Genomic DNA, 25,284 nt, shown 5'->3' on the forward strand with positions numbered 1-25,284 from the left:
ATACTTTGAATGACGTCATTTACCAAATAAACATAAGCACGCTCTACGGCTAGCTCGACAAGCCCGATCTTGCCTGATCTGTGACTCATCTCGAACGGTCGGCTCAGAGATCTTCACCGGGCGCGGCCGGGCTAGCTATCTCGAGCTGTCTGGTTGCGCAGACAGTAGTACTGCGAGATCGGCTGTGAGTCGAGTGTGAGTACAGTACATCAGCGGGATCGGGAGCAACTGCACTGTACTGCTCTGTTTGGACATTTTTTTCGTACAACTGCTTTACAATCACTCACGATGTGTGGGAGAACTGTAAGGTATCGTATACTAATTACTATCTAGATCTATCTCTATAAAAAGTATCAGTCTATGTATAATGTAGCATGATCTATCTCTGGACTCTTTTTGTCTTTTTAATTTTAGTTAGTTTAGTCAGTTTTACTCTTTCAATCTTTGGCTTTGCAAATCATGCATTTTTGCCTTCATAACCACGCAGAGTCAGATTCAGTCAGAGATAACCATTGATGATTGATAACATTACTATTATTCTAATGTTTTATCCTACCATGTTTGGCCATTTTGAAAATTTAATCATTGAGACGTATTTTTTACACATGTAGTTTACGGCAAACGCTAAGAAGACAAGTTTATCTTTTTATTTTAGTAAATAGTTGTAAACTTGTAATAGAATAGTAGTTAAATTACAGTAGGCCTAGACAATACAACATGAAGAAGAAAACTCTAATTTTAGACTCTAACTCTAAGTAATAAGAGTAACTATTAGTCTGGTAGGTAGGGAGATAGGGTTCCCATGCACCCGAATGATATATTTTTTTAACCTACATTTTTGTAATCCGTGAGATGCGTAGTGAATGAATTTTGATGTTCCCAAAATGAAATATTGTCCCATGGGGTTCAAATTCAAGATGGCGTCCAAAATGGCCGCCATATTCATGGGATTTGGTTTTTCGTACATAGATTCCGACACAAACATTCATTTGCCACAAAATTAGTGTTATATGAAAGATAAATAAATTTTCTACAAGTTGATACTATTCATGGGTGATGAAAAGCGAATTCGGCTGAGATTTTAATAAGAAAAGTGCAATTTTGAGATTTTTTTCCAAAAAATTGAAAGTTTGCGAAATACATGATTTACCATAAATCTAAAGAAAATAAAGGAATCGCCTCAAAAATTTCTAGAAAACTTTCCTAATATACAACTATTAGGTGGACGAAATTCCAAATCGATATCGTCTTTAGTCACAAACGTATTATGTCTCAAACTTGAAAATTCAATTTTCAGAAATTCAGCTTTTTTACTGCATATCGGAGACTTGGATACACTAATGTATATTGTCACATTTTTAACCCAGAAAATGGAAATAGGCCTCAATAAAATGCGAAATTATATATTATTTTGTTGGTAGAATTTACTACAATCCCTTTTTTCTTCGATTTAAAGTCGGTTGATATAGTTTTTGAAAGATTTAAGACTTTTGGCCAAAATGTGTATGTTTTTTGGTAAAAAAATGCACATGCACTGTTATTGATCAGATTTATTATGAATATCAGTAATAAATCTCAACATTCGATATGAAAGAGGATGTATCAACGAGAATATTGGCAGGCTTCATGCCACCATGAGTATCTTCATTTGCTTTAGAAAGAAGGAAAATATGCTGAATTTATTAAGCGATTTTGCGCTAAAGTGAGGCCAAAAAGCAACCTCATACAGTGTGGCAGTCACACCCGTGAAAACGATTGAAAAGAGATGAATGGTATCCCATTCAAATAATACAATAGCTTGGATGAGCCTCTCGCATCGATTGTGTTGGTATGACTAACACACCTTAATGTACAGTATGTAATGTGCATCGTAATGGAAATTTATCTGATTCAGAAGGATGTAAAGGCAAAAAAAGTGTTTCTGTTACATCATAAAGAATTTATTTAATTAAGCCTTTTGGAAACAGTTATAAGATACACTAGCACTGCAGGTAATAAAGATGAAGGTCCGACACATCAATACACAACTGAAAGGAACATGTCAAAGCTACCTCCACCTTTTATCTGTATTTTGAATTTATGGCCTGTATTCCAAAATCAGGTTTATTTTCCAACACGTTCTAACTCTTTTCTAAATTTATGAAGAGCCAAAATTCTGTATATTGTATATCTCTTATGTTTACAACTCTGTTCCGTTTGCTTTCATAATGAAGGAAAAAACCTCAATTATCATACTCAGACAACTAAGAGCCGTTTGGGGGTCAATATTAATGGAATTGGCTCTCCACAGTAAACGTCATTGGGGGTAATTCTGTCGCCAGTCAAAAAGTGATCATAGTTGAAAACCATAACGTAGTTCAGGTGACCGAAGATCTGACATGATATCTGATGATCGTTTATCAAAACAAAAGAAATCACGATCCTAATCAAAAGGTCGAAAGAACTAACCAATCAGCGAAATGGACACAGCACACGATCCTATCACAGATCATGATCATTATCAGTCTAAATGCAGTCTATCCAACTTTGCATAATTTGACACAATACACACCAATGGGCCACACGCAGTTGTAAATTCAGAAGGTACGGTAGCATTTGCTAACATTTACATATGCCCACAGAGTCGGACAACATAAGCTCTACCTAAGAGTTGACTCACGTGCAAGTACTAACACTATCATTGTACGTACGCCAAGGAAATATAAAGTTCAAAGTGGGAATCATTAGTGAAACAAACACCAGTAAAACTTGAAGCTTATGGTGAGATTCCAATTAAATGTAAAGGTACACTTGACATAAAATGTTACAGTCCGAAATGGAACACAGACACTATATGTACCAGATGTCAAGGTTTCATCTATCCTTGGGTTATTAGGTTGCACTGACCTTGGAATTATCACAATTCACTCAATGTACAATTATGACACACCTACACCTAACCCTACACCTAAACAAACACCTATCACAAGTGATAAGGATCTCGAACAAGCATTTCCAGAGCACTTCGATGCTATTGGTAGTTTCAAAGGAAAAGCGATGCTTCATGTCAAGGACATCGCTAAACCTACCATAGACGCACCAGCAAGTGCAGCACACTAATTGAAGGACAAGATCAAGATCAACGTGGAGGAATTATACAACAAGAATATGTACTTGTTCATGGAGACGGCAAAGCAAGAAGACTCAGTGTTCAACAGCTCCAAGTGCACAATCAAGAAAGAAGCTATCAACTTCTTTTGCTCCTAGTGCACTAGATCAGATATCTACCCAGATCCTAGCACGGTAGAAGCCAACACATTACCCAAGTACTATTACCCAAGGACAAAGAGGATGTTCAGAAATGCCTAGTATTGTTCAAATACCTAGCAGAATATGTTCCTAATTTTTGGGAAAAGTCAGCACCACTTCGATAACTTCTCCACAAGGAAGTAACGTTTATCTGGGACGATGATCATGAACATTCCTTGAACAGCCTGAAATGTGCAGTATCATCAGGTGCATGTCTACAGTTCTATGACCCAGAGAGAGAGAGAACTGTCGAGATAGATACATCAATGAAAGATCTAGGAGAATGCATGCCTGCTTCAGGAAGGTAACCTGTTGCGTTTGCATCTAAAGTCTTTCCACTGCACATTCCAACTACTCAAACATAGAGGGAAATCTTAGTCCTAATGTTTGGTATCAAACGCTGCTATTATATCTGTTCGCGAAAGAATTCACAGTCATAATCAATCACAGACCACTGGAAATTATATGGAAAAAACTCTTACAAGTGCAACGCCGCATCTACAGCGATCGCTTATAATCAAAGTCCAAGGAAACAGGTGTCAAATCAATTACCGACCTGGAAACGACATGATTCTTTCCGATCCGTTGAGTCGACTTCCTAATCCCAAAGAAGCATGCGATCGACTTATTACTCTTCGGAAAACACAAGAGGACATAACTTCAGAGAGAAACGGCTAATGATCCAATTCCCAGATCATTATGGCAGATTTGGCCTGAGTTGGCCTGAAAGAATCCAAGAGTTATTGAAATCCCTTAGGCAGTATTGGTCGTATAGAGATAACATCGGATTATCACATGGAGTACTCTTCACGGGAAGTCAAGTCATCGTACCGAAGTCACTGAGGAACAAAAATCCTTGGACAGCTTCACCTAGGACACATGGGAATCGAAAGGACCAGACGACTTGCTCGTGAGACAGAGTTCTTGTCAAAAATCAACGAGGACATCGACCAGTTGATAAAGCAGAGTGAAACATGCCAGAAACATCAAGCAAGGCAGCAGAAGAAAAGAAGTGGAATATCAAGCACATTACTTCTTCTCCACACTATCCAAGATCAAACGGATTAGCTCAGAGGATGGTTCGTACAGTCAAGAATCATTTGACAAAATGTTCTCAGACTGGCCAAGACAGTCAACTAGCAATGATGAAACTGAGAGCAACACCAGTCGAAAGTAACTTGAGATCACCAGCAGAAATATTATTTGGTAGACCCATCAGAACCACATTATCAAGTCACTATTTCTCGAGAGATTCTACTACCACTGATTTTCTCTTGAATAGGCAAGACAAGCTGAAGGAACATGCAAGTTCTAATCTACCACCTCTGCATGTAGGACAGCCAGTGAGAGTTATACATCCAAGATAACACACTTGGATACCAGCTAAACCATCCAAAGTCTGTGAGGAACCCATGCAGGTCTTACGAAGTATCAAAGCCAAGCGGAGGAATCTTGAGAAGGAACAGATCACACGTGAGGGAAATTCCATCCACCATCCCCACTCCAAAGCAGGGCTCGAAATTAGTGGTTGCCTTGGTGACGTTGGCAACCAAAACTGCCATCATGGTTGCCCGGATGGCAACCAAGAAAATTCCTTGGTTTTTTTCTCAAAGAGAATAGAAATCTCTTGGATTTTGCAGCAAGCAAAATTGCTTTTCCAGTCCAAAGTTTACAACTTTTGGATCAGGAAAATAATCTTTCAAGATCACATTGGCACCAAGTTTTAGCTCAAAAAGATCGCCCAAATCTAGCACATGAGCCTGCCAACGACTTCTAAGATTGACTGCCTGTCTGTCGAAGTCCTCCCTAAGAACCATAAAGCTTACATTATGACATGATATAAGTTAATTGTTGCAAGTTGTAAAATGCAATTTACAGGAGGTCTTTTCCGTGGTACTGATTCGTCACCACATTTTCTACTTTTGAAATTATTGAATAGATTAATAACACAACCATACACATCTCAATGTTCCAAAAAGACCCTCCCCTTCTTTACATTGGTCAACATAGGTTTTTGTCATTTTTGGCACTTTAATGTATCAGAATTGTTTAATTCAAATCGTAAAGAATAAAGATAACCCACTCAATTAATTTCTCATAACCAGAATACCCTCAAAACATTTGTAATTTGTTTTCCTATGACGTCGAATTAAAAAGTTCTGTTAAGAGTTTTTCTTGTCAGAATCGAAGGTAGCCGTCAAGGTGGCGGCCAAGAGACAATATTCAAGTTTTCATAAGATCAAAATAAATTCATTCAGTATACGACTCCAGTATTGAAAAGGTGTAGGTTAGAAAATCTTATCAATATGTTGAAAAGGGTGGTAAAGATAATGACAATATAGTACATTTAAGTCTGTAAAATGCAGTAAAAAAATAACTCAATTTCTTAATAATTGTATATTATTATATTGGAAAGTTTTCTAGAAAGTTTAAAGACAATTCCTTTATTTTCTTTAGATATATGGTAAATCAAGTATTTTGCAAATTTTCATCTTTTGGGAAACAATTTCAAAATGCACTTTTCTTATTAAGATCTCAGCCGAATTACCTTTTCATCACCTATGAATAATATCAACTTGTAGAAAATTTATTCATATTCATATGACACTAATTTTGTGTTCGAAGATAAACCCGATTTAGGAATACAGGCCATAGATTCAAAATACAGATTAAGTGGGTGTAGCTTAGTCATATTCCTTTGAGTTGTGTATTGATGTTTAAGAACTTCATCTCTATTACCTGCAGTGCAAGTGTATCTTATAACTGTTTCCAAGAGACTTCATTAAATAAATTTCTTTATAATGTAACAGAAACACCTTTTTTGCCTTTACATCCTTCTGAATCACATTTCTATTACCATGCACATTACATACTGTACATTACGGTGTGGTAGTCATACCAACACAATCGATGCGAGAGGCTCATCCAAGCTATTGTATTATTTGAATGCCATACCATTCATCACTTTGCAATCGTTTTCATGGGTGTGACTGCCACACTGAGGTTGCTTTTTGGCCTCACTTTAGCGCAAAATCGCTTAATACATTCAGCATATTTTCCTTCTTTCTAAAGCAAATGAAGATACTCATGGTGGCATGAAGCCTGCCAATATTCTCGTTGATACATCCTCTTTCATATCGAATGTTGAGATTGTGCATTTATCACTGATATTCATAATAAATCTGATCAATAACAGTGCATGTGCATTTTTTTACCAAAAACATACAAATTTTGGCCAAAAGTCTTAATTATTTCAAAAACTATATCAACCGACTTTAAATCGAAGAAAAAAGGGATTGTAGTAAATTCTACCGACAAAATAATATATAATTTCGCATTTTATTAAGGCCTATTTCCATTTTCTGGGTTGAAAATGTGACAATATACATTAGTGTATCCAAGTCTCCGATATGCAGTAAAAAAGCTGAATTTCTGAAAATTGAATTTTCAAGTTTGAGACATAATACGTTTGTGACTAAAGACGATATCAATTTGGAATTTCGTCCACTTAATAGTTGTATATTAGGAAAGTTTTTTAGAAATTTTTGAGGCGATTCCTTTATTTTCTTTAGATTTATGGTAAATCATGTATTTCGCAAACTTTCAATTTTTTGGAAAAAATTCTCAAAATTGCACTTTTCTTATTAAAATCTCAGCCGAATTCGCTTTTTATCACCCATGAATAGTATCAACTTGTAGAAAATTTATTCATCTTTCATATAACACTAATTTTGTGGCAAATGAATGTTTGTGTCGGAATCTATGTACGAAAAACCAAATCCCATGAATATGGCGGCCATTTTGGACGCCATCTTGAATTTGAACCCCATGGGACAATATTTCGTTTTGGGAACATCAAAATTCATTCACTACACATCTTACGGATTACAAAAATGTAGGTTAAAAAAATATATCATTCGGGTGCATGGGAACCCTATCTCTCTCCCCTACTATATAGAGTTTGAATAAAAGCAGCTACTGAGCTAGACAGCTGGCAGCCGTCTGTTTCGAGGAGTTTTTTAACTTTTTTTTTTTTTTTTTTCTCCTCGTACACAGACGGCTCGCTAGCGTGCAGCCACCATTAGGGGACTTGCAATGCAAAATCCCCCCGTCGGGGCTCTTCAATTTTTGTCTTTAATGAATAAAAATTTTGAAAATTAACGCGACCAAAATGCAAATTGATATTCCCTCTTGGCATTAATTGCCAAAAAACGGAGAAAAATCTAATAAAAGGAACAAAAACAGTGACTTACCTCGGCTGTCGCGCAAATTCACTTCCCCGTTTTATCCGATCTTAAGTACATAAACATATGGCCATTGAGTCCCCTGTACAGATCGCGTTAGAACTTCGGTCTCTGTATTTGGTGAGTGAAGCCAACGGAGTTCAGCTGAACAACCAACATAACAGAGACCGAAGCTTTTGGTCTACTACTGAGCTAGACCAAAAGCTTCAGTCTCTGTATTTTGGTTGTTCCGCTGAACTACGTTGGCTCCACTCACCATACATAGACTGAAGGGGATGGGGCCCCGTACCTACAGCCAACGTATAGTGAACTAGCGTTTTATAGATCGCGATTTAAAACTGTTTTTTAAGCAAAATTGAAAGTTTCATGGTTTCCATTATCAGGGAAATATAAATAACTTAAGTAATTGCATACCTTGGGCCGGAGTTATTGAAAAAAATCCTCTGGATGATTGAGAAATCTGTCATCTAAGACATTTTCACCTGACCTGACGGTTTTTCTTGCAAGTTGCCATCTTGAATGACGTCATTATCGTATTAACTTAATGTCTCGAATCGATATATCGCGATTATAACTAGTACTAGTACTAGTATAACTAGTATCGTTTATCTTCGGTTTCGTTCGCATATGGAGCAGATGGTATAATATCGAAAGCAATATCGATATCACATTCGTGATTGTTGACGTTCGTTTGTAAATATTTTATAGTTTGGCTGCCATTTTGACCATTTTTATCGTGTTCAACCCAATTAAACATCGGTAAAGTATATTTTTCATGCCTTTTTCATCTATATCGTTTAAAGTATTTAAATGTTAAAATATCCAGTTTTAAAAGTTTGTTGTTTATACATCCTTAGATTGTAAATTCGATGTGTAAAATTACATCAAACTTTGGACTGTGAATTGACAAAAGGGAGGGAATGAGAACACATGCGAGCCCACACGTACACCCTACCGTCGGTAAATGGGGATTACAGTAAAATGTCAGAAATTGTTGAATAAATCCCCAGAAACGACGGTTATTCCTGTCTACTACTGAGCTAGCTACATGTACACTACACTACACCGTGAGTTTGAGTTCAACTAACTTTATAATCCAAATGTCATAAATATGACTCATGACTGAGAACAACCTACCTTGCGGCTAGCGTCATAGCCTCGATCTACCACTTTTACCAGATCTATGGTGCTAGCCACTAGGTAGGTTGTTCTCATGACATGCAAGCTGTAGTTTTAGAATGAGGCATCACACACGTATATCATTATCACATCTGTATTCGATTCATGACATTGGCTTCTAAATGTAAGCCATAGATTTACACGTACATGGTATTGTAACGTTAGGCCTACTTTTACTTAGTCTTAGATTCTAGAATAGATGTCCTTTTATTTCAATTCAAATTAATTTTTCAATTTTGCCGCAGGCATAGCCATGGCATAGGCCCTAGGTAATTATTGTTACTTATCTGCCTGCTTGCTGAGATCGTGTGAAAGAAATGTAATTTATTGTTTTATTCATCATTCTTCATGGTCTAGCCTATTCTTTAATGTTACTTATTTTCAACATTGCATTTACATTGGTCAATTGTTGATTGCAAAATGCACCAGAATTAATTGGTGTTCATAGTTCACCTACAAATGCACTGATGCTTGGATTTCAAATTATTCTTCACATATTTCTCTTTATCATTTTGCTCTGTAGTGCACTAAATCATAATGAAATACGACGGGCATGTACCTACAGAAATCGCCATGGCCGGAGGATGCGGCCTGGGAGGCGTAACAGAGGACCAAGACAAGGAGGAGGCGGTGGTGGTGGTGGCGGGCAAAAGCGAGGGACCACAGCTAACCAAGCACCTCAAACACAAGCCCCTAGTTCAAATCCCAGTCAAGGAAATGAGGGCGTCCAGAGGAAGTATTACCCATCATTCAATATTTCACCAACAAGGACAACGTAAGAACTTTTATATTTTACAAACATAACATATCTGCTCAGTACTAATCCAAAGTAGGTTTCTTTAGTTCAAATACAAATGAGTAACAACTAAAACTTGAATATCTAAATAAAAATCAGTTGGACTAAAATGTGTTAGGTGAACATTTTTAGATTATTATCCGTCATGCTTGTTAATTTGAATATTTGTAATGTTTTTTTTTTCTAATAAAAACAAAAACCTTGAACACGTGTGTCTTGTCTGAATTGTTGCAGGTTTTCAGGTCTGAAACCTTTCTTTCTGAATTATCAGTCATGCTTGTTGATTTGAATATTTGTAATGTTTTTTTTCTATAAACAAAAACAAAAACCTTGAACACATGTGTCTTGTCTAAATTGTTGTATCTTGCATGTTTTCAGTATCATGATCACTAGTATAAATAACAATACACCGTTTGTTTCTATTTTATATTAATTATGCATTCAATCACTTTACAACCTAGGTATAAAGGCATCTTTAATATAGGCCTATTCATCTGTGTATTAAGTCTGAAGCACTTAACTGCAATTTTATAATACTAATTTTTGCCTTGCTTCTTAATTTCTAATGTTTTTTTCAGTCCTGTTCTGATATCGAGCAAGCACTTTGGAGGTAAAGATGCCTCTGGCCCATCTTTGGATACTGGAGATCGTGAGATCGTTCCCATGACGTGGGGCCTCGTCCCATCGTGGCACAAAGGCCAAGCAAAAGAGATGGCTTACAAGATGAACAACTGCCGCGGTGAAGGCATGCTAGAAAGGGCAAGTTTCAAGCGTCCATTTGAGAAGGGCCAGCGTTGTGTGGTACTTGTTGATGGGTAAGTCAAGTCTTTTTCTGTCCTTGTGACTTGGCCAAGTTAATGTATGTTCTTTGGATCCTGATTAATGAATGAGACGTTTCCTTGTTTTCATCTTCAGAAAAGATGTTCACGCTGACCAAAATCTTCTAGATATCACCTTTTTCTCTGTTTTTTCTCTAGTATTTTATACTATTTCTTTATTTTTGAAATGTTTTTTCTTTTTTTCCTGTCCCTAAAGGAACTACATGTCTCAAGCATTTAATTCCATCAAATCCAAACTCACAATTACATCATCATCCAATGACCATTTGTTATAGTTTGAAAAATATTTGTATTAAGTTTATTTCAACCTTTTTTTTTTGGGGGGGGGGGGAGGGGAGTGGTATAATGTTTGTGTGTGGGTTTTTTTAAGCGTAATAAAGTGTACAAACTTTTCCAGTTTGGGGGCTTGTTGACTACTAACAAGTTATTTTCCAAACAATCCTGGTATCAGCAGAAAAGAAGTTTCCTCTTTATTACCCTTGATAATCTTGTGTGTCTAATTACTTTCATAAAGGCTGTCTATTGCACAGTGATTGAGGTACATACTGATTTGCAGATATTGTCTTTTCTTCAATCTCTGTCCCAACTTCCACATACAACTACACACCATAACATAATACATGGAGCATTGTGGCCCAGTGGATTAGTCTCCGCACTTTGAAACAGAGGGTCGTGGGTTCAAATCCCAGCCATGGCATAGACTTTTCCTTCAGCAAAAAATGTATCCACATTGTGCTGCACTCAACCCAGGTGAGGTGAATGGGTACCTGGCAGGAATTTATTCCTTGAAATGCCAAGTGCTGGAAGCTAGCTGCTTGAGCTACATGTACAGCTGGGGTGATAATATCCAAGTCCTTTGGAAGCGCATAGAGACGTTATTCATAATGTGTTATGCGCTATACAAGAAATGACTATTATTATTATTATACATTCAAAATTCAATTAAATGCAGGTTCTATGAGTGGAAGACGGATGCAGACAAGAATAAGCAGCCCTACTTCATTTACTTCGCCCAGGAGCATCCTCCCGTAGATCTCACCATCCACTCCAGTGAAGATTTGATGGAAGAGAACCCTGACCTGGAGGTCGTGGAGGAGCCCACGGAGGTCAGCGAAGATGACCCGGGATGGACGGGTCACAAGCTGCTGACCATGGCCGGCTTGTTTGACTGCTGGAATCCACCTGATGTGAGTAGAGTAGTCTGCTGTGCAAACCCTTCACTCGAGGAAAGTGGTCTGAAAATGCAGCCCACAAGTGATTTGTGTACTGAAGATTTCTCTCAGCAAGTTTTTTTTGTGCTAGTCGTGGGAGAAGACTTATTTAATAATTATAATGATGATAATGATAATAGTTACATTTCTATAGTGCCTTTTCTTGGAAAGGTACATGTACTTGTGGATTAAGTTTCAATCAAAGTCTGTGCCTGTAGACTAGTATCAGAGTATGTGGGAATATTAGAGTGAATCTTGTCTACCAGTCACAAGGTAGTTCAATTTCCACTCCAGGGGAGCCTCTCATGAAAGGACTTGTCAGACATTTTATCCGACAAGTCCCATTTAATCCAACAGTTACCATAGTAACAATGCTTATCAGTCTATCAAAATTCAGAAAAGTTGTCAGATCTGACGACTTGTCGGACAAAAATGTTGATGAAATGCTCCCCAGGTATTCATTTCAGTTGACATGAAATATATTGTGGTGTGTTTAACCCAAAGTAAATGGCCATTTCAAGTGGGGGCCCAGGCCCATGTGGGAATTTGTTCAGAGAAACACTTAAAAGCTAAATTTCCATCCAGTAAAATATTCACTATACATGTTCCAGAGAAGAGGGGCAAATAAGCTTCCAGCTTTATGTCTCTACATCCAAGTAAGTAGTGGTGTGCATGCTCTTCTGCTTTTAAGCTTATAATGCAGCTTTATAGAATTAAGAACATGGTTTCTGGAATGCATGTGATCCTCTCCGAAATTGAGTCATTTCATTTTATTTTCACTTTATCAATTCCAATATAGGTATCTCATAAATTCAATTTCTCTGTCACTTTGACATCTTTGAAATTCAATCACAACGTTATTCATAACCAGAGTTACTATGCATATGGCAGGGTGCTACATAACTTTTTTGAAGCACTTGCCCAGTCGGGCAAGTAAATTTTCAAATAGTTGGAAAATACTTGCCCGAATATAGATTTCACTTGCCCGAAAAAATCCTTCAAAACAAAGTTTTATTGCTTCAAAACAAGTTATAGGCTTACGGTTTTACATACCATACCATTGATGGCTTTAAAAATACATTTTTCAACATGACTACTGATGTACCTTGTAGTTGTATTTCTTTTTTTTTTTATGATTCTTATCTTGAACATCATGACAAAATAAATGGTAAATATGCTCTTTAATTAATTTCCTAATCTCATATATTTTCCATATATTTTGGATGGGACTAGGACACACAATAAAAAAGGGGAAATCGCTGAAAATAACCAGAGAAAAAAAAATGAAGAGAGGGGGAGAGAATGACAGAAAAAAAAGTAAGAAGAAAGACAGATAGGACGAAGAAATAAAGGAAGGAAGAAAGAAACAAAAATATAAAAAAATAAATAAAGAGAGAGAGAGAGAATGGCTGCGGGGAAGAGAAAGATGGAAAGAAAGAAGGCAAAGGAGGATGGAAAGAAAAAAGAAAGAAAGAAAAAAAATAGAAAAATAATGAGAGGAAGAGAAAGAAAGGAATGAATAAAAGGAAAACAAGAAAGAAAAAGGGTAAACAGAAAGGAAGGAAAAGGGAAAGAAAGAAAACGAGAGAAAGGAAAGAAGGAAGAAAGAAAAGGTATAAGGATAGATGGAAGGAAGGAAAAAAAAGAAAAGAAAGATACAACGAAAGACAGAAAGAAATGAAGGAAGGAATGAATTAAGGAAAGAGAAGAAGGAAGGCAGAAAGAAAAAATAAGGAAGAAAAGGAAGGATGGATGAAAAAAAAAGAAAATCAGAAAAAAAAGAAGGAAAGAAAGAAAGAAAGAAAGAAGGAAGGAAAGAAAAAAAAATAGAAAAAAACTGAGGGGAAGAGAAAGGAAGGAAAGCAAGGAACCAATAAAAAAAGAAAAAGAAAGAAAAAAGGTAAAAAGAAAGACAGGAAGAAAGAAAAGAGAAAAAGAAAAGGTAAAGGATTGATGGAAGGAAGGAAAAGAGAAAGAAAGAAAATGAGAGAAAAGAAAGAAGGAAGATAGGAAGAAAGAAAATGTATAAGGATAGATGGAAGGAAGGAAGGAAAAAAAAGAAAAGAAAGATACAACGAAAGACAGAAAGGAATGAAGGAAGGCAGAAAGAAAAAATAAGGAAGAAAAGAAAGGATGGATGGAAAAAAGAAAGATCAAAAGAACAAAAGAAGGAAAGAAAGGAAGGAGAAAGAAAGAATGAAAGACAAAAAGAAAGGAAGGATTGAAGGAAAGAAATAAAGAAAGAATGAAAGGGTTGAAGAAAGTAAGGAAGAAAAAAAGACAGGAAGAAAAGGTAAAGAAGGGATGGACGGAAGGAAGACAGTATGAAAGAATGAGAGAAGGGAAAAAGAAGGAAGGATTAAAGAAAGAGGTAAACAAAGGTTGGATAGAAGGAAGAAAGAAAAAAAAAATAGAAAGAAAAGAATGACAAAAAGAAAGACAGCTATAGTAACAGAAAAATGAACAAAAGAAGGAAGGAAATTTAAAGAAATAAAGAGAGATTCAAAAGAAGGAAAGATAGGCAGAAAGAAAGAAAATAGAGAGGAAGAAAGCTCAAACTATCCAGTCATAAATAAAGAAGAACATTTATCAATTTCCTTGGTAAAAAAAAATAGTTACGAAATAAACCACGTTTATCAACATACACACAAATGCATACAGTATGTGGGACTGTCAAACAATGTATTTCAGTGTGTGCGATACAGACGATCATTCGAAACCCGATCTTTTTTAAGCATAACAGAAGTGAAAATTTCTCCATTAACTGCTTACAAATGACAGAGCTACCCCAATTTTTAGGAAATATGGACATAACAAGAATTTTCATTGGTGAGAAATGTGAATTTTGACAGTTCTGTGGGAGTGGGAGATTTCTTCCAGAGCAAACTTCGTTCGTGCAGTACCGTACACTGTAGAAACTTAACTACATGCATCGGCTGCGTGGACTAGGCGCTAGCTAGCTGGGTACTGTATGCTAGACTGCCATTGATTATGTGTGTGTGTGTGTGTACGTCTCTGAGCTGTGTGTTTATTGCAGAAAACGGCGCAAATTTTGCAATTCGAATTATAAACTTTTTTGAAAGAAGAAATTAATAATATTGCTTTTTTTTCTCTCTTTTTCTTTTCTATATTTTGATGGTGAAATATGGGGAATCTTTCTAAAATATCATTTCCATAGGAGAATTTTGCTTGCCCGATTCGGGCAAGCAGTTTTTGTCTTTGCTTCAAAACACTTGCCCGACTCTAACTTTTACTTGCCCCGGGCAATCGGGCAAGCGCTTATGTCGCACCCTGATACGGTACACGTTCATTGTGTGAAGGCATGTCCGGATCCCATGAATGGAGTAATATTACATCTGTAAAGTGCTTGGAGACGTTGTTCCGATGTGTTTAGCATTATTGTCATTATTATCATTATTAATCAATCAATCCGTCTGTTCTTGTCCGTTTCAGGGAGGTGAGCCACTGTATACTTACTCTGTGATCACTGTGGAATCCAAGGATAGCCTGTCGTGGCTTCATCACAGAATGCCCGCCATCTTGGAAGGGGATGACGAGATACAAACGTGGTTGGATTTCGGCACCGTGGATTCCAATAAGAAGGTAATGATGTGGATGGTGTTGGAGTGGTTGTCGTGGTGACGGCAATGGTGGTGGTCTCAGTGATGATGTTATTGATCATGATGGTATTGATGTTGATGATGATGATGATTATGATGATTATGATGAAGATGATAATGAAGATGTTGTTTTTTTATGATGATGATGATGAAGATGATGATGTTGATGATGATGATGATGATGATGATGATGATGAAGATGATGATGATGATGGTGGTGCTGGTGATAATGGTGGGAGTGATGATATTGTGATGGCGATGATGATGATGGTGGTGGTGATGGTGATACTAGTGATGATGGTTGTGATGATGATGATGATAATGATGATGATGGTTGTGATGGTGATGATTACGATGATGATCTTTATGATGGTGATGATGATTATGATGGTGATGATGATTATGATGATGTTGGTGATGATGTTGATGGTGATATTGCTGACAATGGTGGCGATTGTTGTGGTGATGACATTTTTTATAATAATGATAATGGTACATGTACATGTATGTATAGAGGTTGTAGTGATAGGGGATCATGATGGTGATAATGAAGATAATGGTGGCAATAGTTGTGATCAGATGATATTGATGATGATAAGGTAAAGATAGATATTGACTAGTGACAGTATTATTGATGGCTATGTACATGTACATGTAGCGTGAAGACACTTAATGTGTTGTATAATTAATATAATCAATATAATAGATATTTCCTTTTTGTTATCCCTCTCTACCAACTATGTAGGCCGCATCCCTTGTCAGCGCTAGAAGCTGCCTGGCCTGGCATCCTGTGACAAAATCTGTCGGCAATGTTCGCTACAAGGAGCCAGACTGCATTAAGCCAATTGAACTCGGGTAAGTGCAAATATGTCGTACGTACGCTTTACCTTGCATGCATATCCAAGGACATTGACCCGACACTTGCTCCCGTGACAATTGCTCTTGTGACAATTGTTCTTCTCTTAATTTTTCAGAAGTCGGGGGACTTTCAATCCACTAGTGTCAATTAAATTAAATTTCTGGGGTTAGAACTGTTTTTTTTTTAATAATGAAAATTGGGATCGTTCTGCACATTTAAGGGGTCGGATTAGAATCTAAAGACTAAAATTAGTACGTTTTACTTGGATCGGTCAAGTTGCGGTAAACAATCTTTTTTGCCTAATGGTTTTAGGTAAGGCTTTAATTTTGGCTTTACATAATATACTAAATGAACTAAATATTTACATAATATAGTTCATTGGAGCAATTGTCATCAGTGCAAATGTCCTGACACTTGGGGTGGATGACAATATTACAAGGTCTATGGCACCATGTGATAATGCAGAACCTGGAACATCACATAAGTGTACATTATCAGATAAAGGGGGTTTGGCATGTTACCCAAATGTAAACTTCAAAAGTTGAAATCATCTTCTTGCATTGCTTATTTGACACATTGCAGCATTGGTCAGGGCCGAGAAAAACAGGAATATTGGCTGTCGTTCACAATTGAATTCTCATGAGTTTGAGAGTTTATCATAAGTACTGACTTTCTGTGTCCATAATGTAGCTCTAGTTTACATTATATGACACCTAGATAGATCCTTGTGATTTGATTGGCTGTTTGATATCGTTCATTCAGCCCATTTTGCAATGACGTCATCAATCGTGCAATTTTGGATCCATACGATTGTGTCCATTGCACTCGCACACCGAGACTGCAGCTCATGCACCAGCAGTGCGCATGTTGTAATGACGTAACAATCAACAGACCGAACCCGCACTGCATGAGCATGCATGTTTTGCATAGAGATTCATGAATTTCATACGAAAAAAAAAATCATTTTTTAGGTGTCATATTTATAAACCAAATAATGAATGTTTTTTCATTCGTGCAATGGACAGAATACTTCATTCGGTGAAAGATGAAATAATGATCCATTCAACTCTGCTACGCCTCGTTGAATGGATCATTTCATCTTTCACCTCATGAAGTATTATGTCCATTGCACTCATAAACATTCATTATTTGTATACTATTGAACAGGAAATGAAGCCAATAACCCAAACCTGGAACTTGGGCTGGGATACATAGGAAACTGGCACTGAGATGTGCAGGCCTCATGCACTGCCAAGTATGAAGAGGATTGAATTACAAAATGAAGTTTACATTTTCAGTTGTTTTATTTTTATCACCTACACTTAAGATGTCTTCAAGATTTTCCAACAAAGATTTGGAATATTTGTCAAGTCCACCCCAGAAAATTGTTGATTTGAATTGATATAGAAAAATCAAACAAAAATAACGCTGCAAATTTCATCGAAATCGGATGTAAAATAAGAAAGTTATGACATTTTTAAGTTTCGCTTTTTTTTCACAAAACAGTTCAATGCACAACTCAGCGATATGCAAATGAGAGAGTTGATGATGTCCATCACTCACTATTTCTTTTGTTTTTTATTGTTTGAATAATACAATATTTCAATTTTTACAGATTTGACAATAAGGATCAACTTGATTTAACCATAAAATGTTAAATTAATGGTAATTCCACATGTTCAGGGAGAAATAACACTTTGTTTCACTTGATGAGGAGGAGAAAATTAGAATATTACATATTTCATATAATAAAATACAAAAGAAATAGTGAGTGGGTGACGTCATCAGTCTGCCAATTTGCATACCGACCAGGATGTGCATATAACTGTTTTGTGAAATTAAGCGAAACTTTAAAATGTCATAACTGTCTTATTTTACATCCAATTTTGATGAAATTTTCAGTGTTTTGCTTGTTGGATTTTTTTCCTATTCTCAAATCAACATTTTGTTGGGGTGGACTTGTCCTTTAATGTTTATTGAAAAAATTATTTCCTTCGTGCAAACTATGATCAGGCCAAGTGACGAGACACAGTACATGTACGTTTATACTGTTATTTTTTTCTTCTTCTCTCATGCAGAAAACCTGACAAGCCAAAGGTCGAGAGTAAGAGCAGCCAGTTCATGTCATCCTGGCTCTCCAAAGGGAGTAAAACACCAGAAGGGAAGATCAAGACAGAGGGAGGGCCTGCAAAGAAGGAAGAGCCCAGCAAGAAGAAGACTCGTGCTTCATTGATGAAGTGGTTCGTGAAGAAAGAAAAGATGGAAGATGAAGGGGTGGAGGATGAGAGGAAGAAGAGAACGGGGGAGGGCGTGACTGTGAAGGAGGAGGAGCCTTCCCCGAAGAAAAGTAGGGTGTCTTGAAAATATCCAAACGGTATTGAAAATATTGGACTGCCATCTTGCTGAATGTACTGCCGGTTTCTCTATAGACCAGCTTTCAATCAAACCTGAAATACTTGATGTTTTCTTTTAACTTTCAATATTCGATGACTAAACAGAATACTGATTTACTGTTCAGACTTGAATAGAATGCAAGGTCCAACTGTGATTTCTTGAAATGTGTGATGAGCGTATGGCAAACAGAATACAAGGTCTAACAGAAAATGTCTGTTCTTTAACAGATATAGGATGAATACAAGTTGTACAAACAGTATTACCGATTTGACTAAACTTGAATAGAATGCAAGATCTATAAGTAATCTGGTTTCCTTACGTGAATTATTTGATGAATGTGACCAAAGAGTGACTGTATTCAACAGAATCCAAGATATAACAGAGAATTGGAAATTATCCAAAAAATATACAAGCCTGTTAACGGTTGTAAACTATGCACGAGCAGTAAAAGGTAATTTGAGATAAACCATGAAGGTGGTTTTAAAATTCGCTGACATTGGCATTTGCTATTTGATGATTATTTGTGTATTCCTTTTAAAAATCATTTTATCACATCCAAGCTGAAGGGTAACAAAGTCGTCATAATCGCTTGTATTTGAGAGTAGCCCAAACAGTAGTCAAATGTGCCAAAAGCAGACAATATAGCAAACTGATGTACTATTCTAGTCACCTAGGCCCCGTTGCATGAAAGTTACTATTATGGTAACTTTGCCATCTAATGGTAACTACCATGGTAACATTGATCAACAGCCAATCAGAATCAAGGATTTCATGAAAGTTACCATAATGGTATGATGCAATGGGGCCCTGGTCTATACAATGTCTTTCGTTCTTAGAATTTGAATGCTTTGCCAGGAAAGCTGACGCAACATCTTCATTTGAAAATGTTAGTGCTCATCCTAATGAAAAATGGCAAAGGTCATTTGAGAAAAGTTGATCATGGGCTAACCGTGAACTGGCTTATTGTCGAAGACCTGCCATAACATTTGGATGTCTTGATAAAATGGAATGTACATGTAATGCACGACATGTGGCTTTCTAAACTTGGTTCATGCACAGAAAACATACACTGTACAGTGATACCATGCATTGATTTGTAACTTGTAACAAGATGGTTTGACCTGTGTGCAGTTTGAACTCATATCCGGATGTTGACAGATATTGATCTGAAACTGAATGTCCCAATAACCCTACTTGTTGATGGAGATGCATGTGTAAGCGCGAGGAAAAACTTAGTTTCTCTTGCTTCTGACAAGGTAGTAAAGGAAAATGTAAAAAAACTACATGTACATTGTAGAAGACCTACCGAAACATTTGGAATATAGTCTTAGCTATGTATGTGAACCACTTTCACCACCAGTTTCCAGAGGTTAATGGCGCACTCACATTTCCCCTCCGGCCGCTGTACTGCGAGTTGAAAACAGCCGTTTTAACATTTTTAGTACCAGCTACATATAGGCGGTTTGAATAAAAATGAATAAAACGGCTGTTTTCGACTCGCCGTATGGCCACCGTAGGAGAAATGCGACTGCAGCATAAGCTGATCAGCCCACTTCGGTTTCAGACCCCATTTTACCAAAGTGGGCGAGCACGGTAGATAGAACGATTTATACTATCCGGTCCTGCTAAAAAAGCAGGGTTAGACAGCTTATTTCGGTGCCAGCCAAGTGCTGTAGTCTGAAACCAAAGCGGAGCTAATCATTAGCCATTCATAAGGAAATTCAATGGGAAATGAACAAAAGTCCTTGGAAAGGCATAGGTACGAAACAACTGAATTTATGTTCTTCAGTGTGAGATGTATATGTATTTTTAAAATTTTGTTGAAATCTGTAAGGATTTGTTCCACAAAAGCATACAGAATTGGCTCAGCTGCTTCAGTACATCATTGTATTCATCTTGGGCATTATACAGTACATCTATATTGGAACTAGATAGGTTTCAAATGATTCTCAATTCACTGTCTGATGCTCATGTTTTCTTTTGAAGTCATTATAAAGCCATTTTAAAAGTGGCCAGTTTCCCCAAGTGCACAAAACCTACATGTATATGTAGTTATGGGATATAAAAAGAAAAAAATGCACTTGCAAATTTTGGTGGTGTGTTTCTTCCAAATGTTCTTTTAAATTGTAAAATATATCATGATTAAAGTTTACAGTACTAGATTAGAGTTGTGTAGATTATGACCATATTTTTCATGATTATAGCACTAAATGTATTGATCAAAATAATATATAGCTTGTTTAAAAATATGTATACCTCATGCATTTATAAATGGTATCCTATGGGTTGATAAACATTTATGTACTAAAATACTCCCTGAAGTTATGTAATTATAATAGTACTGCTGCTTTCTGTACCGCTTCACTCTCTTTTTTCTTTCTCTTTTCTCTCTCTCTCTCCTTCCTCTCTTTATCTTTCTACCTCCCTTTCATTCTTTGTTTCTGAAACCGACTTCTCTCTACAACTCGTTTACTTTAATTGTACATTTGTTTTTCATTTATCTTTTCAAAGCAGATGCTTGTCAAATCCATCGCTCTTTTCTATTCAACTTGAAACGAAAACTGCTTGTTTTACACAATAAAAAACATTGGATAAACATGAATAACCTGGCTGGTTTATTTATTCATCTTGCACAGCTTAGTTTGATTCTCAAATACCAAGCTGGTACAGGAAAATGTAAAACAGAATATAAAATAAAAAGAGATATTCAGCATAGCAAATGGCCAAGGGCAACAGGCAATCCCCTATCGCAACCCATACAACACTTTAATGTCCTTAAAACCTTCTTTGGGGTGACCATTTCCATCAAAATCACCTCAAATCTGCTACAAGAATCATCATTTTTATTCTACCATAATTTCTCAAGACCTGATGAGAAAATCCAATAAACATGTTTTCGCAGATATGTCCTTTAGCTACGATTGTTGTGCATTACTTGACTTGCACCAAGAAAAGTTAGCCCAAAATGATATGAATAGCCCAAAAGACTGAAAAATGGGCCCTTTTAAACAAATAATTCCTAACCTGGAAATATTTGCTATAGTCGATATTCAAATTTTAGGACGTGTGCATCTTGACATGTTTCTGAAATATAACAGAATTTAATATCAAAATCAAGGTTCACATTTGAAAAAGGGGGATACAGTAGTGAATTTTCATTGCACATGTTAATTGCAAAACCATTGTCTGAGCTGTCGATATTTAAATAATAAAAAGTTGTAAACAGAGGGTCATCAAAGAAGAGAGAAGAAAAAATATTCATGGCAAGCGAGTTGAATATTGAAAATAATGATACTGTCTTTCATCCATATTGTCTATCAGTCAGTGAATGGCTGCATATTCAATATAAACATGTCCAAAGATTCGAATTGATAGCACCTTCTATAAATGTTAAGATTCTTCTTAAATTACCTGATGAACTTTTAAACAGAACCCCCAAAATCTGTTTAACTCGGGGGAAAAAAATTGGTTCCATGACATTTGCTGCGGCGACAATTGTTCCATTGTAAATTCCACACACTAATGGACTGGCAAACTTCAACCCTACATGTAGCTTTAACATCATCAACCTAACCCTAAACCTAGCAAAAAAACTCTATTACAACACTAACCCTATATCTTAGACGATATAAAGTCAGGAGCAATCGTCGCAGGAGCAACTGTAATGTCACCAAAAATTCAACTGCTATTAACATATATTTGCATATTCTGGATCCGGTTTCAAAACCATTTGTTATAATTATAGCAAAGGCACTTTTCTTTCACAACAAGTTTACTCTCGGCCAATTAGATTGAGAGATTTCAGTAGCTTGTAACTGTTATTGCAAATTAAACAAGTGAAACATGCCCTGGGTCCTGTAACACAAAGGTTAGCGATTACTGGTATGCTCCATATTTCAAGATTGATTGTACATTGTATGTAGTCAATGCAATAAATCCTTGTGTTCTATGATGATTGCTAAACTTTCAATACATATGAAGAGCTCACTTGCAAAAGGGGTTAGGTCCATTTTTCATCAAATTTGATTTTTATGTCTTAATGTATAGATTTTTAGTAGCTCTATAAGATGATACCAAAGAAAAGTTGAAATTCCTATTAAAAAGTGAACTAAAATGGCAAAGAAAAATCACTTTTTTTTCATAAGGGGTTAGGTCCATTTCAGTTTAGTAGCAAAAGGGGTTAGGTCCACACAGAATTTTTTTTGGAAAAGAATATCTTAAAAAACATGAAGACAGGTAGATTTCTCCTATACCCAATTTTATGTTCTTATGGTAGCCGGGGTATCATGAAAATTCAGTTTCGCATAAGAATATTGCAAAATGGGAGATTTAAAAAAAATGATTTTCTTGAAGTGGACCTAATGATCCCTTTTGCAACAAAACTCTTCTGAAGAACTCATTTGTCAAAAGGGGTTAGGTCCATTTTTCATGAATTTTATTGTTTTCTGTCTCTAAGCCTCCAAATTTTTAGTCACTCTGATGATACCAAAGACAATTTGAAATTCAAATGAAATCGTGAATGAAAGTGGCAAAGAAAAATCACTTTATTAATCAAAAGAGATTGGATTCATTTCAGTTTACTTGCAAAAGGGGTTAGGTCCACAATGATAATTTTTTTTTAAAGATATAGAAGAAAATTGAAGACAGATAGATTTCTTTTATACCCAATTTTATGTTCACATGATAAGATAGTACATCATGACAATTTAGTTTCTCATAAGGATATTGCAATAAGTGAGAATAAAAAACATGGTTTTTCTCGGAATGGTCCAAAGTGGACCTAACCCCTTTTGCAACTAAACTATTCATATAAACAAATATAATATCTACCCTCATATCTTACCAATGACCCTTAATTGATTTTCAAGTCTGTGACATCAACATGATTTAGTTTGGTAAAATAATTTTCCAGATAAGACAATTTAACGATAAATGACGGTTGTTAAAATTTCTTCAATATGAGTTTGTACAAACAATCAAATGACCGTCTACGTGTCTGTTTGTATAGATGAAAAATAAGTGCCAGAAGATACTGGAAGAAACTGTGTAATTGCCGAGAAATATGCAGAATAAGCATGCATTCCAGCCAGATGTCAGCATTTTTTCCAAGCAACAGTAATACACTGTCCCACGTGTGCTCATTGGTGTTGGCGAGCTTCAGTGTGGTCATTTTTCAGCTTAGATTTCATGATTACATAAAGTTCAATTAATGTAACTGTACGTGATCTTGAGTTAGGATGATAAACTGTAGAGACAGTTGACCTTCATGAAATCGGCATTTGATGCACTGACATTCATTTATCTTCAACTTCACACTTTCCAAACATTTCTAGTCCCCGATTCATTCCAAGTACTGAGTTATGGTTTCGCTTTACATTCGTTCAGTCCTCTTCACCTATCTCTCTCCATCATCATCTTGTTTTTTCTTAAGGCATAGTTCTTTCAAGGTTGCTCACCTCTCAAAGGCTTTTCCAATCATCTAAAGATCAGAATTATTCTCACCAATCAATTTGTCTTTTTCATTGTCTTTATTTTCTCAAGGCAGTGTTTCATCCTTTTCCTTTCCAGGTTGCATATCTTTCTCAAATGTCTCTTCCAAAACCTCACATTTTCATTATCATCTATCTATCTATCATATTTGATGAATGTCATCTCTCTGTCACTGCCTCATTCTTTCCATGAATATTTCTATTCTTCTCTTCTCTACTATTGACATCTGTTGATGAGGGAGCATCATCTTTCTTCTCTGCCGGTCTACCTTCTCCTTCACTCCTACCATCCCTTCTCCTCCCATCATCTCTCTTTCTTTCTTCTCTTCTTACATCATCTCTCCTTGTATCTCTCCCGTCATCATTTTTTCTTTCATCTCTTCTATCCCTTCTTTCCACCATCTGATTTTCATCTCTCCTCTCCCCTCTTCCTTCGTCTCTCCGTCCTTCCTCTTTCCTTCGATCATCTCTCCTTTCTTCCCTCCTTCTTTCATCTCTCCTGCCATCATCCCTCCTCCTGTCATCTCTACTCTCTTCCCTGTCATCTCTTCTTCCTTCATCTCTCTTTCCCTCCTCTTTCCGTCTTTCATCCCTCTTTCCATCTCTCCTGCCCTCATCTCTCCTGCCCTCATCTCTTCTTCCCTCATCTTTCTGTCCATCAACTCTTCTTCCTTCATTTCTTCTTCCCTCATCTCTCCTTCCGTCATCTCTCCTACCACCATCTCTCCTCCCCTCATCTCTCCTCCCCTCATCTCTCCTCCCCTCATCTCTCCTACCACCATCTCTCCTACCATCATCTCTCCTCCTCTCATCCCTATCTTCCCTTCTCCCATCCTCCCTCCTCCTTTCATCCCTCCTTCCTTCACTCCTAGAAAAGTCCACCCTTCCCTCATCCCTCCTTCCTCTTGAATCATCACTTCTTCCTCTCCTTGCTCCGCTATCCCCTTTCCCCTCCCCATTTCTCCTTCTCTCCTCCTCTTCCTTCATCCTCTCATCATCCATCATGGCCTCCCTCTGCTTCCGCAACATCGCGCACTTCCGCTGGAAATAAAGATGCGGGAAGTTCCCCTTCCTCAGGGCATTCTTGGCAGCTTCCATCTCGGCGTCCCTGATATTAGACGCTGTCCCTGTCGACATTCGCTTTGCCTTGAAGTAGACGGCTACCGAGTACTGACGGGAGTTTGTGGGCCCGCTCTGGCTGATGACCTTGTAGTAGGGTACATCTGGTTCCTGACCTTCGACCCGTAAGGTCAAGCAGCACTGCTGGAGTTGGGACTTGGCATCGTTCCAGTGGTTTTTCTGGATGAAATCCTGGAATGGGTAAAGGTGGATCAAATTCTTTATCGGTTCTTAGTAGTGGATTAC

General features: G+C 36.9%; 2 protein-coding genes across 3 annotated transcripts in view; one reads left to right on the forward strand and one right to left on the reverse strand.

Annotated features, from left to right (window-relative positions):
- On the forward strand, window positions 1-21,035 carry LOC129277694 (abasic site processing protein HMCES-like). Its single transcript, XM_064110633.1, has 7 exons — window positions 1-308; window positions 9,235-9,486; window positions 10,086-10,322; window positions 11,299-11,533; window positions 15,011-15,160; window positions 15,923-16,032; window positions 18,115-21,035. Exons 1-7 carry the CDS (start codon window positions 289-291, stop codon window positions 18,395-18,397), a joined length of 1,287 nt encoding a protein of 428 aa, XP_063966703.1. The 5' UTR covers window positions 1-288; the 3' UTR covers window positions 18,398-21,035.
- Window positions 21,033-25,284, reverse strand: part of LOC129277698 (ribonuclease 3-like) — a 44,372-nt gene continuing 40,120 nt past the window's right edge. For both annotated transcript variants that reach the window (XM_064110631.1, XM_064110632.1), the window contains exon 24: window positions 21,033-25,230. In XM_064110631.1, the coding sequence (XP_063966701.1) occupies window positions 24,079-25,230 (1,152 nt within the window). In that variant the 3' untranslated portion in view covers window positions 21,033-24,078. The remainder of the gene's footprint in view (window positions 25,231-25,284) is intronic.

This window comes from Lytechinus pictus, chromosome 15 (genome assembly GCF_037042905.1).
Source record: "Lytechinus pictus isolate F3 Inbred chromosome 15, Lp3.0, whole genome shotgun sequence".
Taxonomy (NCBI): Eukaryota; Metazoa; Echinodermata; class Echinoidea; order Temnopleuroida; family Toxopneustidae; genus Lytechinus; species Lytechinus pictus.

Coding starts and splice junctions, on each gene's coding strand:
- LOC129277694 (XM_064110633.1), top strand. CDS start 289: ATGTGTGGGAGAACTGTAAG. Junction 10,323..11,298: donor TGTGTGGTACTTGTTGATGG/GTAAGTCAAGTC, acceptor AATTAAATGCAG/GTTCTATGAGTGGAAGACGG. Junction 11,534..15,010: donor ACTGCTGGAATCCACCTGAT/GTGAGTAGAGTA, acceptor TGTCCGTTTCAG/GGAGGTGAGCCACTGTATAC.